We start from the raw sequence: 15,197 nt of genomic DNA, 5'->3' as shown, positions 1-15,197 counted from the left end.
TGAAATAATGCATGTGCTAATGCTGGATATTACTGGAGGGGCTCCTGACCTGATAGATCACAAACATGTTGTCATGATAATATCTTGCACCAGCATTTCAGCACCTTTGGCTTACTGCTGCAACTGGCACATTAGTTATAACTAAATAAAGGTTGCCCAAGCTGATCTAAACCACAATCATTTGCACGAAGCTGCAGATTTCAAATCAGAATGATTTTCCTGATTTCTGATCCAGATTGAAAGCCAAGGATTCTGAAATTGCAGGACTTAAGACTTGAACCCTCAAATAATGAAGCCTCCACTTGCAGGTATTAGAATAGCTGTCATTCACTACAGCATCACATGACATTGGTAGAACCACACGTTGGCTCACTGGCCTGAGTGTACAGGATACAATCCCTTACACTACTTTTGAACAAGAGAGGAAAGTGAAAACCGCAAATCAGCAATGTGACATTTAGACACGCTTAGGATCCACCAGCACATTGTGTACCGCTACTTCGTTCCTGTCTTGCAGGGGGAAAATGTTTCAAAACAAGATGTACCATAGAATAGATGAATAAGATCTGTATGAAAAAATAAAGATTTTTTTTTTTTTAAATAATGTTTCCTTCTTTCTTTCAAAATAAATGATCACTATTTTCCCGTAATCATCACTGGGTTCTAGTTTTAACCGAGGGCATACAGTATGTATGTAGGTATGTATCTATCTCTATCTCTATCTCTATATATATATCTCTATATATATATATATATATATATATATATATATATATATATATATATATATATATATATATATATATATATTCTTTTAGATATTTTCAGTTTTATTACATTAATATTGACTGCTAAATCAATAGAACATTCCTGTGCTTGTAGATATTCTATCTGTTCTATCCAGCAGCACGTGTATGCCGTCTATTTTTACACCCCCAGAGTCTTACAGTGCGTCTCCCAGCCGTGCCTCCACGGCTGCTGCAGAAACACACTTGAACAACGGGACCATAGGGAGCCCTGCAGTGCACTGAGCTCTGCCCTCCCCCTGTCCTCTCCTAACTCCAGGATCTCCCTTTCTCTTCCACTGAGTAATAGTCTCTCTCCCCTTCAGTCCAGCCTGTATCAAAGAACCAGACGTTACCAAGAGACTAAACCCTGGCTGCTGCAATGGCCCAGTCTGGATAGTCTCGCTGAGTGCCTCGCCAGGAGTGGTCCCTGAAGCAATGCCCTTCTCAGGCAATGTGAGTGGGATTCAAACCAAGTTACCAAGACCACCTACACTCCATATTACTAATATCGTCCTGTCACTCTGACAGTGGTCCATTGCTTACGAACCACCCTGCATATAAAGACCGTTTAGCTGGACAATTTGGCTGCTCAGCAACATTCAGTTCTGGCGCCAGTAGACATGGTTAATTTTTGTATTCCTCATCAATCAGAGATGAGGATAGTTTCTCATTGGGTCATGACTACTCACATGACCCATACTTACTGTAACACAAACCACTGAAAACTCAATGAAGAGCTGGGGAGCGGGGCTTGATTAGGGAGGGGTTTGTTAGCTGGTGCTAAATTTTCTAAACCATTTACGGTATACATTGTAACAGTCGCTAGCTCAGCTCTTGGGGTCCCAGTCCTCAGCCGTGCTGTTTCCCCAAACCCTTCAATTAGTCTCTGATGAAGCTCTAATAGCAGCCTCCCTTCTTAACGTATCAGCAGCCCCTGCATGACATCAAGAACAAGAGACCTGCTTGCAGCACTCACAGTAAAACAGTTCAAGATCTAGCAGTTACATGTAGAACCCGGGTGTATGAGGCACCACAGACTGTTACTGTGGAAGCACTAAAACACTGACACAAAGCTGAGTTACTGGCTTAGCGCTGGCTTCATCTAAAGCTGTACATTCATTGCCAGAGGTAGTCTTTTTTTTATCCAGTTATTACAATAGTATTTTCCAGTTATAACGACTATCGCTAAAAGCTTCTTTTAAGATGACGGTAGCCTTTTTTTTTCTTCTTCACAAAAATGGGGAAAAATAGTGCACGAAAGATTACACACATCTTCGTGATTCACAGATTACTACAGCAGGTACTGAAAACATCCTTGCAAACACAAAATGACTTTCTGAGCAGTAACAGCAGGTGCAGCAGCTGCAGGTGGTGTTGTTTGGAGGCTGTTTGTTCGTTGTTGCTTTGTGTAGCTCTCTCTCTCTCTCTCTCTCTCTCTCTCTCTCTCTCTCTCTCTCGCTCTCTCGCTCTCAGTCCCTTACAGACACATTCCTAGTCCTTGATTTCCAGTATGGATGGATTGTGATCCAGGATAGCGAGAATGATCTTGTCCATGTATTGCCTCAGACGGAAGTTTATCTCCTCCTGTTCCTTCAGGGCTTCCATGAGCTGCAAGGAAACAGAAACAATGCAGTAAAACCATGAGGAAATTCAGGGGACCGGGGCCCTATTCACAGAACCTGAAGGATTGTTTTTAAGAACTGTTTTTAAGAAGTGCTTTGTTTTGATTAATGACATCAAGTTAAAAGAACTGTTTTGCCTACCAACTTTTGTGTTAATTCACCAAGTCACTCCCCTCCAGTGCAGGACTGACTGGCGGGATGGTCAGATCAATTCACTCACACACAGACTCCTTACCATTCCCTTGCTAGCTGTAGAGGTTAATCACACACTCACCTTGTAACTAGTGGGCCAAGTACAGCCCCTGCAGTTTACAGGAACAGACTGTAACACTGGGAATAAATCAAAGCACAAACATCTGCCACAACACAGCACCCCGCTAAGCAAAAGTTCTGCAGGTATCTATTTTAAACCTGGGTACATGCTAAACAGAAATAAAGCAAACATGCCTGTTAGACCAAAAACAGAGTTTTTCTTTTTTCTGTAAAAGTGCACTGCACTTGTTTTGTCTTAAAAAGACAGGCCAAGGAGTTGTACACATGGAGTCTGATCCCTCACCCCCTAAGAGAAAGGGTGCTCCCTCCAGTGCAGGGCTTAAGGACTGAACTGCTCCCTCCCTCTTTCATCCCCTAAGATGAAGGGTGCTCCCTAAAGTGCAAGGCTTGAGGACTGAACTGCTCCCTCCCTCCTTCATCCCCTAAGATGAAGGGTGCTCCCTAAAGTGCAAGGCTTGAGGACTGAACTGCTCCCTCCCTCCTTCCTCCCCCAAGATGAAGGGTGCTCCCTCCAGTGCAGGGCTGGCTTGAAGCATGCTCGATGGGCATGGGGGTGGGGGGGGAAGCGCATATTGGCCCTACACTGTGGAAGAAGTTGTTCCCCTGAATGCCACCGCTTGGCAGTGGACAAGCTGGCGAGCAACATTCCTCACACTTAATCACAAAGGCTGTAATTCGTTTACCTCATCTCTCGATGCGTTGTCAATCTCAGCGGCCAGAGACTGGGCTTTTGTGTGCGTTGCAAAGAGGTTCTTGGCTTCGTAGAGACTGAGGCTTAGGATCTGTCCATTCAGATCATCGTTCTGCTCTCTGAGTTTCTGGTTCTCCTGCAGGAAAGAAAAAAAGGCAAGTTGTGAGCTAATTGTTTCACGGAGCGAAAAGATTGAGGTTCCCAGGAGCTGCAAGGAGCGAAATGTTTCTAGAAACAGATTGTTATTTTAAGAAGAAAGAGTTCTTCTTAATCAAAGCTATAAACTGATTGTTATTCTTGACACACATGGGCTAGTGACATGAACAGACTTTAAACGCAGTGGATCCTTGTTAGTTCAATAGTGTATGTTAATGGTTTTTTTTATGTCACATAAAAAAAGTTTACCAGCAAACTGGGGAGAAGCAGGACCCCGCTGGAAAGAATACGTTGAATTTCAGCTGGGATATCCTGGGAAATTAATTTCTGAATAAATAATAAAAAAATAAGTTATAAAACTGGTTAAACGTCTGTTTTTACAGTGGGTCCTTTATAATAATAATAATAATAATAATAATAATAAATAATAATAAATAAAAAATATAAGAATGTCACTAAAAGCAATCTCAATTGGGACTTAATTTGGAGAAGGGGAGGGAGGGACACATCGGGACGGGACGGGGGTCCACTCCTCGCAGAACTTTTTTTTCTAATCATACACTTTAGGTGTACTTGGCTTCCTTTCAATAAAACAATGGTAGCTGTGGTTCTCTGAACAGCTCTGATAAGCATGGAGCCATGTGCTGTCACTGTGTTGTTTACAAAGCGGTCTAAAACTGGCAACAGAAAAGAAAGGAGCCCTCTGTCTTGGAGCGCAGAGCTTTCTCATTGCTGCCTGCTAAGCTAAAATAATAGAGTCAGAAAAAAAAAAGTGAACCAAATTGATATTCTTGGCAGCCGGTAGCTGGGTACTGTCCAAACAGTGCTGTGAATGGCTGGAGGCAGCAATCACCCAAACGAACCCCAAGACACTGGAAGGGGGCCAGACATAAACAGGGCTTAGACCCACAAGAGCCAGGAAGGACTCCTGAAGAACTCCTAACTAACACAATGCAATCTGCATGTATCCCGCACTGCCAATCTCCAACGTTGTAAAATGAGCTTTTTAGACGTTCCACAGAAAATGTCACAGCTTCCTATGCTAGCTCATGTAAGGAAGCAGGTGTAATTTTTCTAATTAATAAACAGCATAATGCAGTAGATTACTGTGTAAGAATATGCTGTAGTTATTATTATCTTTTTTTAGAGACGTTTTAATATTGAAACAGCGTTGTGTTTTTTGTTAACATGCTAAAAGGTAACCAAGACTGGTCTACAACAACTTCAATCTCACTGTCACATGCACAGTTTAAATGCTGCAGCTGATGTGTATCCTGTAGTCATGAATTAATTAACTGATCAATTGCCTGAGAAACAACAGAGCACACTGACTACAGACAAAGATTAAATTTTATTTCCATTTGGGAAAGCTGACGAGTCAGGGTGGATCACGACTCAATCTAAGGTCGGTCGTGTGAAAAAAAAAAACCCATACCTGCTTGAGGCGCTTGATCTCGTGCTCCAGCTCCATCTCGCGGGTCTTGGCGTTGAATTCGGACAGGCTGGAGGAGGAGCTCCTGCCCCGGCCGGGTCGCTCCGTCTCCAGCTTGAAGAGCTGCAGGTGCTCCAGCTCCTTTCGCAGGTCCTCAATGAGCTGGAGAGGATAGGTCCGGAGTGAGCTGAGAGGGGGGGAAGCGGACCCCTCGAGGGGGGAAATGGGGGAGACAAGGGGGTACCCGAACGTGTAGGGGGGCATGGGGAGGAGAACAGGGACATAGACTGCTGTAAAACAAGGAATACCTCAAATGTTTGCAAAAATACATCTGGTTTAGACCCCGATTAGCACTAGTCTTGGATACTTTACCTTAAATAACATTAGCTGGTTCAAGATTAGTGATAATCGGGGTCTGTCAAACCAACCGATAAAGAATCATCCCATAACTTTAATACACTCTGCCACAATTCCGAAGGTAAAATTCTAAAGCCGGAATCTCTCTCTCTCTCTCTCTCTCTCTCTCTCTCTCTCTCTCTCTCTCTCCTCTCTCTCTCTCTCTCTCTCTCTCTCTCTCCCCCCCCCCCCCTCTCCTCCCCTCTCTCTCTCTCTCTCTCTCTCTCTCTCTCTCTCTCTCTCTCTCTCTCTCTCTCTCTCTCTCTCCCCCCTCTCTCTCTCTCTCCCCCCCCCCCCCTCCCTCTCTCTCTCTCTCTCTCTCACCTCCTGTGTTGCCTCTCTCTCCTTCTGGAACTCATGCCGGTTCTGTCTCAGCTTGTCCATCATCTTCTTGTACAAATCCATCTCATCCTTCAGCCGCAGGCTGGTGTCCTCCAGCTTGTATGTCATCCGCTGCCTTTCCTGGAAATAAAACCCACAACCGGTTCATGACGTGGAAATACATGAAGAGGCGAGGGGAGCAAAAGTTAGCCCCTCAGCTCCCCCTTGTGGCTACATTGATATAATCTGGAGATTGATGACTGCCGCAGAAGAATATTAAGATTTTAATATTTCACATTCTTGTTTAGAAAACAAGAAATCCAAAAGACCAAATAGTTACCTCATCCAGTTTCTCTGTTTGTGATTTTAATCTGTTTACACTGCTGCCCATTTCCCCGTTTTCGTCTTCCAGTTGCTGTACCCTGTGGAAATGACAGGATTCAGACAATAAGCAAGCCAGCTGGTGAAACAGTTCCCTCAACCACTAGGACTGGAACCAGGAGATGGTCCTGCCAAACTCACTAACAACAGGAGGGGCTCGACAGGCAGCCCTGACTTGAAATTGAAAGACTATACGCAGCTTCATGAAATGCAAACTTAATTTCACTTAATCCACAATTATTTGGTTTAGTAAGGCATATGCAAGACTCTCACCTTCTGCAATTGCACCTCCTTCATACTTTCCTTTTATTCCTAAATGACGTTCAAACTTCCTAATGCTGCATGTCCCTATTTTCAATAGCCCTGTGCCTCTTCTCAGCCCATACCTGTTGTTGAGCAGCTCTATCTCTGTGCTCTTCTCCCTCTCCATCTTCACGTAGGCCTCTCTGTGCCTCTTGATCTCCTCCTCCAGCACCTGCTCTGCTCGTGCCTCCTGGTCCTTTATCTGCTCCTCCAGCTCATGGACCCTGATCACACAAGCACGACACCCGGGGTCAAATCCCTTTCCATGCCCAAATATTCAATTATGTTCCCTCGTTGCAGCAGCTCAGCAGACTTTAAGGTCAGTGGCTGTCCTCCGATCCATCTCCTCTTCACACCAGAAGCTTAGCAGCAGTCAGTGAGCTACCAGCCTCTGGAGGGCAGCCTGTTGAGCTCACTGGCACCGTGCTAGTGGGGGATCACTGTCTGTTATTAGCTTTAACAGTATTACTGGTCATCCTTTTATTCTGCTGAGAATCTTTACCATTTATATATTGTGATATGCAAATGTTTCAGATACATATAAATGGCTGCATCATGACCTGGTGCCTTTGCTGTAAGTTGCATTGTCTAATAGGACTGGGACTGGACACCTCTGCTCTACTTTATGGACAATTTCTTTTACTGCATCTTTGTGTTTGTTCCTCATGGCTTGTTCTGTGCCAATGCCAGAGTTCGACACTCTACATCAGCACGATAAGCCAAAGCACATGTGGAAATTCCCAAGCGACTACACCAGCCCTGTGTATCTCCCCAAATCATTTCCCTGCTTCCCCCTCATCCTGCAAGGTGTTTGTTGCAGATGGTTATTGCTGCCGTACCTGTGCACCAGTTGTGTGTTCTCCTGCTTCAGCTTGCCCTTCAGGTCTCCGTTCAGCGAGCTCTCATTCTCCAGCTCCGTCACCTTCTTCTCCAGAGAGCTCACCTGAGGAGCGTTTCCCAAACAAATTAATCCCGTCCCTGCGTCAAAGCGGCTCTCGGGAAAAAGCCAGCTTCAGTAAAATAGTAGCGCACCTGCCTCGCATGCATATCAAGCACACCGCAGCCTCCAACACATTGCACATGACTTCCCTGCAAGTTCCTCTTTGGAAAAAAATTAGATCCTAAACTAAACTATTCTTTAATAGAAAGGCAATTGGAAATACAAGCCACAGACAAAGAGGATGTTGAAGTGTTTGGATTCAAACAGTATCTTTGGTTATTTGAGGTATCTGTTGGGGCTCAGACAGTATCACAGTGCACACTCCTATCTATATTACATTTATTCATTTTGACTGACAGGTCTTTAACGAAAATCTGTTTGGAATCAAGGACTGCTTTATGATTCCCTTTATGATTAAAACTAAAATCCAGACGTTATAGAACACACCCCAAACACTTTACAGTTCATAAGCAAACTCCTGTGTCTGTAATGCCTACCAAAAACCTCTATCTCTATTGAATCTAACAGAACACTGCAATAGAACAGAGGTGTAAGAGACATGCTGGTGTTGATTAAGCCACATGGTATTGCAAGCACACACACGCAGCTCCTGCATCGAGAGCTTCTTCCTTACCTTCTCGGTGATGTCGTTGTCACAGGAATCAATGCTGTCTCTGAACAGATCCTCTGTGCTGCCATTGCTGCTGCTGAAGTTGCTGTTGTGAAACAGTTGCCTGTGAGAAAATGAAACACACATAAATCTAGCAAGTGAGCGGACCAGGAAGATTCCCATCCCATAAGTGTGTGCCGAACATCGCAGAGCAGGGGGGTGAGTGCGATGAGCCAGTGTGGCTGCATTGATCTCTCTGCTTGGTTATGACAGGAGTGCGCTGGAGAGCTCACAATATATTCTCTTTGCAGATGCTTGTCTTCAGCTCAGCTTCTGCTATAGTGCAATGTTTAATACTTGTATATCTGTGTACATCATCATGTATTCTGTTGGGTACAACCTTTTACAAAGTAAAGGTTTTGTTAGTTACTTACCGTCCGAAGGCAGTGCTTGTTATTTTCCTGTTGGGACTGTGAAAAAGAAAACAAAAAATGTACGTGAGTACTCTAACTGGCACAATTTTTTAGGCAATAAAACCTACAAGAGAAATGTGTTTTGTTAGTTTTCTAGTCGTACAGGTAAACAAACTATCCTGAAACAACAGCACTGAGCAGAGGTATGTTTTCCAGAGGAAGGGTGCGATGCACGACACAGACAATCAACTGCACCAGAAGACCTGACATTTACTTTAGCAAACGGGAATCACTTTTTGATCTGGGTGACTTCCCAAAATGAGGACAAAGCAGTAGAGACTACCCTGCCTGGGCACGGCCCGAACAACACACACAACCTTCTTGAAGAATCCAGGGAACTGCTGAAAATGGATTCAAAGGAAATGGACAACGCATGGTCCCCAGCATGGTACCTGTTGGCTTTCAGGTTCTTCAGCCTGGCCTCCAGGTCGTTGAGAAGGTTGATTTTCTTGCAGCACTGGGAGCAGTACACATCCAGCAGGTCACTGTTGTAGACGTGCCTCATCTTCCTGGGGGTTTGGCCAGCACTGTGGAAAAACACAAAAAAAGCCATTGCACTATGTGAAGCTGTACAGGTGCAGGGACTGAATCATCCTTGGCCCTACCCTTAATCTGCATTGGTATCTCTTTCACTGCGCCTTCCCCTCTTAGTTCAAGCTGCTCAATTCCATTAACGTTTGCACCTTTACCTCTCTGCCTGTCCCACTGTTTCAGCAAAGAAACTGGCTGATGCAGCATATGTACAGTAAGTGAAGCTGAACATGACAAGGATCTTGGGGGCTCTAATAAGGGTGGATGAAAATGAAATAATACAGAATATGGAGTCTAAAAACCTTAAGAACCTTTTAAAGCCAATACCAACAGAGAGTGCACCCACATGACTACAAACAACGTGGGGCAGTGTTTCAGATCTCTGAAGGAATTCTAACACTGAGGATCAGATCAGGTTAACTGCTTCACCAAACCTTGCATTGAAATGCACACACCGCATCTTTATATGTCATCTATCTGGGGATAAAGGTTTGTTTGGCAAAACTTGTCAGTCAACTCATTTACCCTTAGCAGTCCATTTATTCAGTGCTTGTCAGGCACATCAGGTCCAATTTATTTTCACACGCAAAGTTTATTTTACACGCGCTGTTTAAATTTTTTTTTTTCAGAGTAAATCAGGTTTAAAAGGCATTGAATCGCAAATGGACATTCAGCACTGTACCTGCAGCCAAGCCCCATCCCTCGTTCGCAGTATTTTTCACATACCTCTTTATAGACGTGCATACTGATAAATCCTCTCCTGATCACTCGTTTTATCACCAGTCTCCTCAATAATTCGATCCAAGTCATTATTTTATTACTATAACATCTCCAAAAAGCTCTGCAAATGTCAATGATATTCTTTGAGCGCTGGTTGCAGAAGCAGTTACCTCCTTTGTTATGTCAGTGTTATCTCTGTAGTGCATGGGGCTATCAGATACGCCCTTTTTTCGGCTTCATTCGGCTCCTATCGGTCTCACTCGGCCATTGAAATTTTTTCTTGGCTTTTTCCCGGAGAAAAAACAATTAGAGATCTGTGCTTTACATCTTTTTGATATCCGACATCGGACTGGAAAGGGAAAATTGTAATGTTGGACCTGATCCGACATAGGACCACAAGGGGTTTATGAAATGAACCCCTCCCAAAGGGACTGTATGGGCTCCCTAAGGGTGCTGTCTGTCAGGCAATTAACTCTCCCTTCATTTGCAGTACGACCCAGATAACGTTCTTATTAAGCCCCCCATTCGGGTAAGCTGCCTCCCAATTCACGCTCTGCAGGGATCCCTCTCTTCTTACAGGAACACCAGCGGCAAACATCCTGTGCGTCTCTCTCCTTGAACCTAACTTGTCTTTAACTTGTTACTCTTTGGCTATTTTAAAAGGTATCCTTGTTGCTTTTCTAAGCCTTTTCCAACCAAGGCAGAAACACTGGTGTCACCCAAAAATCAGGGACCCTCATGAACTAAATACAATGCAATTCAAACCGATATAACTCCATATCATACCAGAGTATCTCCAGGTGCTTTCCAGAAGTATACATATCTCCTAGGCCAGCAGAGAAAACGAGTAACTCTGCAAAAAAGCTACTACAAGTGTAAATAAAATGGAGCAGGCTGGAAGTCTGTAAGGGACTCAGAGTGGAGCCCTTATTTAACATCTCTGGGGCAGGCTGGGAGTCTGTAAGAGACTCCCTGGACTCACCTGGAGGAGACGGAGGAGCCAAGGTCAGAAAAGCCGTTGGTTCTGGTTTCGTCGTCAGGGCAGGGGCTGCTGGGAGTGTAGTCCACATCCTCCCCCTCCCCGTAGTCCTCGAACTGCTCCTCGTTGCTGATGAGCGAGGCGGTGGAGTGCGTGGACAGGTCCGACGTGGCCGAGGGGTTGTGTGGGATAGACCTGCGACACCAGAACTGGGGTCAGACTCAGTCAGACAGACTCATAGGTAACACTTGACATGAAGTTTCTCCAATTACTGTACATTTACATAGTAAATACGTGTGTGCTTACACATGATTACAAGGTTATTAGGCATAGTTACACTGTACGCAATGTGGAAATCTTGGTGCATAACCATACCCCTACCCTACAGACTGTAGAGCTATCTAATAGACATGTTTATTACTACTACCTGCAGTCGACAGGGCTATAATAGAAAAGAACACTGCAGGGCAGCCCAAAATTGGATTTGCGAACCAATCAAACCTCCATCCAGACCCTGAACCAATCAAACCTCGATCTAGCAGTTCAGCATCTCATTGTTCCTGTTAAACCTGGAGTGGAACGGCCCTTTTTGATTGATTGGACACCCCTGACCTAGATGAAGTGAGAATGCCCTGCCCAGCTGTAACTGCCTTGTTCAACTCACTTGTCTGTGTGAAGGAAGAGCCCCCCCAGCCCATCCTCCTTGTCCTCTCCCTTGCACAGGTCGGAACCCTCGGAGCTATGCGTGCTCCCTATGGCACTGTCCATGTCTGACTCACGGTGGCTGTCTCGCTGGGGCAGGGTCATGCCGTCCTCATCGGGAGGGAAGATCTCGCACTCTCCGTACTCTCCCAGCACCTCCTCCTCTCGCTGCGGAAACACAGAGAGCAAACAAGAACTGGATTAACTGGGGAACTGATTTACTGCACCCAGGCAAGGTGCTGAATGCAACAGATTCACAGACGGTAGGATGAGAGGCATACATGGAAGCTGAATAGATAAGCTTAGAACAGCACTGTTTTATGCATGGTTACAAGATGCTGCTATTTGTGTTTCTGCATGATCTTCTGTTGGGAACACCCCCTCTAAAAACAAGACTATAAAATAACATTACCACTAATTTAAAGAATGATGTCAAGCCCACTGTACAGTATCACCATTTAACTTTAGTCTTAATTAATGGGATTGGTTGTTTCTTCAGTTTGTTGCACATGGGATGGGATGAGCACTATGGACCTCCTAGACTTTGGGAACCTTTATTGACTTATTAATGGACACCATTTCCACTAGCCTTAACCCCCTCCTTGTCTCAACATTTAATACATTGCAGAAGAGACCACGTGGTAAAGAAAGCCTGCACACAAAGTTTCTGAATCGCTGTGACATTTATTATTTTTTAATAGTTTTCCCTTCCCACGCAAACTATATCTAAAGTGGGCAGATTTGAAATTGCATTTCCATAGTAACGCAATGCACAGTGCACAATGTTACTGGAGAAACTCAAGGGCTGTCGGGGTGCTGCATTGCAGAAAGTTTAACTGGTTACAGCAGAATGGAGGCAGCACACATGAGCAAGGCCATACAGTAACAATGCAGGGGATTAAGTGATTCAATTAGTAGGACCTCTGAGGTCTGTTTAACTCAATTTAATAATGAAGGGAAAGAACAACAAATCTGGACTAGAAGGGTCAATGATGCCTCCTTGTGGTCTCTTGGGTATCACACTGCATTCAGAGATCATTGTTTAGGACTCCCATTGCATAGCAGTTTGATCCATTCCACCTTTTTAGTGTGAGTCTAATTAGAAGGGCTACACATTTGTAGTACAGGGCTCAAATCATTACCCTATGCACTTAAATAATTCGCAATTCACACCCTTTAAAGACTCCCTTCATTCACAATCATGTTTTAAAAGTCTGCAAACCTGCAGTGGCTCAAACTGCTGCTCAACTTGATCCCTAAACCTGCCCTGTTTGCAATGTATGAGCACAGTTAATGGGGCCTCAGTGCTTTACATAAGATTAACTGTTTGATATATAAACCAATGAGCTTCTGTTTGATACACAACAGAAAAAACACGTCCGCCCAAATCTATTCTGCAGTGACATCCTGAAACCGAACTCCGTCACTGAACCCTGCATGCTGTCCCCAAGCCTTCTCAGGCTCTTTGATATTGGTTTACAATGTGGTCAGGTTTATGTAAGACACTCAAGTGCCTGTAAACAATACCAGCACCGCTCTCTGGGCAGATGACAATGCAGCCTTTCAGGGTAATCCAGCTCGCCATTACACTGAGCAAGGCAAGCGTTGCTGGGAAAGGAGTCTGACTAAAACGGTCTAGAATGAAGGTTCTTCCTACATGCTTCTTTTTAAAGTGGACTAAACCCTTGGGAGGTGCTTCCTCTGTTCATGGTTGATGATGATGATGATGATGATTATGTATAAACCACGTGATGGAGGAAAGGGTTCCAGGGCAGGTGTCATGTGTCTTTGTAAAAGAAAGCCGTGCATTACTGCCCCCCACATGGTGGGAAAGTGGCTGTCAGAAATGCACATTTGGTTGAACTTTGACCCCCCATGTGGGATGTCCCAGGTACCACTTGTGTTTCAAGGGTCTTCTGAAAAAAAGAATGAATTGACATCAGGGGTCAAGCAACTGCCCCTTGATCCCTTGGAATGCCCCAGCTCTCCAAGACAGCTTTAACACACAGAGTATAAACTGACATCAACAGTAAGATGAGCCACTCTGGCTCATAAAACTAAACTAGCTGCGCTGTATAGAGTTACTAATGATACCTTCTTCAAAGGATCAGCTTGAGATAAAAGGCTCCCATTTAACCACAATAGTTGTGCTTAGTGTGTTCTGCATCAGTAATTACCAGCATTAACTGCAGGACACAACTGCACAGAGTTTACTGCAGTCAGTTACTGAGTTGCAAAGTAATGCATTCCAAGTTCTCTCAAGCATGCTCAAGTTACTGGATGCCTATTTTTTATGTGGCTTTTTGTTCTTTTTAAAGTAAATTACAAACAGGAGCAACTGCTTGAAGAAATAGCACCTTGATCCCCAGACCGCTCAAAGGACGCCCCTATTAAAACTCATTGCTGTTGTAGAACTGGATACAGCAGGCATTCTAGAAGTGGAATCTGGAATCTGGAATCTAAAGAGTTGACTATTAAAAAAAAAAGTGTAAAGTGTTTGCTGGACCAGTGTGACAGGGCAGAACAACAAATTGAAATAGACACTAAAATAAGTCAAAAAACATTCTCCAGGCTCTTAAAATCTGCTGGGAAGGAGCCCCTCAAAGTGCATGGCCCCTTCATTCATACCTTTCTCCTACTGAGAGAGAGCATGGCAGACCACTCAGCCATTCTATGCATAGCCATGTGGCTCTTCTTTGATACTTATCTGTTTCTCTGTCAATTCCTTTGCTGTCCTTCAGCTGATCTAGGAATAGTATTTTCAAAATATCAAACCCACTGACTCATGCTTGACTGACACAGAACTCCCAGCGTTTTCATCATCCAGTACAAAAATAAAGACCAGCGCTATCCTGTTTTGATGTACAGCTGTTTGTACAACAGCAGCATCCTGGCAGCAACATGAAGAGAAACTTCTCGGAAAAACCATGGGCATGTTTTATCTCTGATAATAAAACAAGGGGGAGAAGGATTCATTGCACAACAAAAAGGAAGATAACGGGAGTGACAAGACAGCCGAGATGGAAAGCGTTGACGAGACGGGGCTCACAGCAGAGAAGAGGCGATAAATCCGGGTCTTTGTCAAGAGGGCCTCTTAGTATTGTGCAGAAGCTGGCTAAAGAAGGCCACCCACAGAGCAGCCAAGTCTCAATACTGAGCTCCAGAGCAGGGGGTGCCTAGCTCCTTTCTGCACCCTTCACATTTCAGTTACATAGTAAATGACAACCACTGTATAAAACTCTTAACAGTGTTTAATACGCCCACGGCAAGGTCTCATTGGCAGTGCGGTGCTCATCTTTTCCACTGCTTGCAGTAAAACCATTTTATAGCAGTCAGATTCTAGTGGATTTTTTATGTCCTTCTCAATGATACCAATACTGTAATAGCCAGCCCTATGAGCGCTTACTTGATGTACTCTGAAGTTTAGGTACTTCTGTACTTTCCCATTTGCTTGGCAAGCCAGTGGGGAAAAAACTGGTTGCTATGGAGAAAATCTCCCCGGAAAGAAAGTACTGCTGTTAGAAGGGAAGGCGCTGGCTCCTGGAACAGGTTTTTACTGGGGTTCTCTTTGATACCAAGCTGCTGTTGCAGATTTGCCTTCTTTTCAATTTCTGAACAAACAAACAGCTGATGCGCAATTGAAACAACAGAAACAGCATTGGCAGACATCATGCAGCAATCTACAGGGGTTTAAAGAACATTGTCTTCTGCTCATGGAGGACCTGAAACACGCAGTTGTAAAACAAATCAATACAAATTCCTTGACCAAAGTTTTGACTTTCAAAAAAGGTTGTAACTGTATTTCAGTATTTCTACATGATTTCAGCTACCATTACATCTAATTCACTAATTATAATTCACTATTTACTAGGTTCATTC

At 44.2% G+C, this 15,197-nt stretch overlaps 1 protein-coding gene across 5 annotated transcripts in view; it reads right to left on the bottom strand.

Annotated features, from left to right (window-relative positions):
• Nucleotides 1–827: 827 nt before the first annotated feature.
• Nucleotides 828–15,197, bottom strand: part of LOC121295605 (rab11 family-interacting protein 4A-like) — a 51,701-nt gene continuing 37,331 nt past the window's right edge. For 2 of the 5 annotated variants that reach the window (XM_041220465.1, XM_041220466.1), the window contains exons 2-14: nt 11,281–11,486; nt 10,620–10,811; nt 8,779–8,913; nt 8,348–8,383; nt 7,938–8,037; nt 7,203–7,306; nt 6,447–6,587; nt 6,020–6,101; nt 5,683–5,820; nt 4,966–5,124; nt 3,780–3,857; nt 3,367–3,510; nt 829–2,396 (exon numbers count right to left, since the gene is read on the bottom strand). In XM_041220465.1, coding sequence (XP_041076399.1) covers nt 2,280–2,396; nt 3,367–3,510; nt 3,780–3,857; nt 4,966–5,124; nt 5,683–5,820; nt 6,020–6,101; nt 6,447–6,587; nt 7,203–7,306; nt 7,938–8,037; nt 8,348–8,383; nt 8,779–8,913; nt 10,620–10,811; nt 11,281–11,486 — 1,632 coding nt within the window. In that variant the 3' untranslated portion in view covers nt 829–2,279. Of the gene's footprint in view, nt 2,397–3,366; nt 3,511–3,779; nt 3,858–4,965; nt 5,125–5,682; nt 5,821–6,019; nt 6,102–6,446; nt 6,588–7,202; nt 7,307–7,937; nt 8,038–8,347; nt 8,384–8,778; nt 8,914–10,619; nt 10,812–11,280; nt 11,487–15,197 lie in introns of all 5 variants that reach the window. The other 3 variants (XM_041220463.1, XM_041220467.1, XM_041220464.1) reach the window with 3 other exon arrangements.

This window comes from Polyodon spathula, chromosome 20 (genome assembly GCF_017654505.1).
Source record: "Polyodon spathula isolate WHYD16114869_AA chromosome 20, ASM1765450v1, whole genome shotgun sequence".
NCBI classification, from domain to species: domain Eukaryota; kingdom Metazoa; phylum Chordata; class Actinopteri; order Acipenseriformes; family Polyodontidae; genus Polyodon; species Polyodon spathula.
Note: the sequence above shows the minus strand (reverse complement) of the source record. Positions and strands in the feature narration are given on the sequence as shown.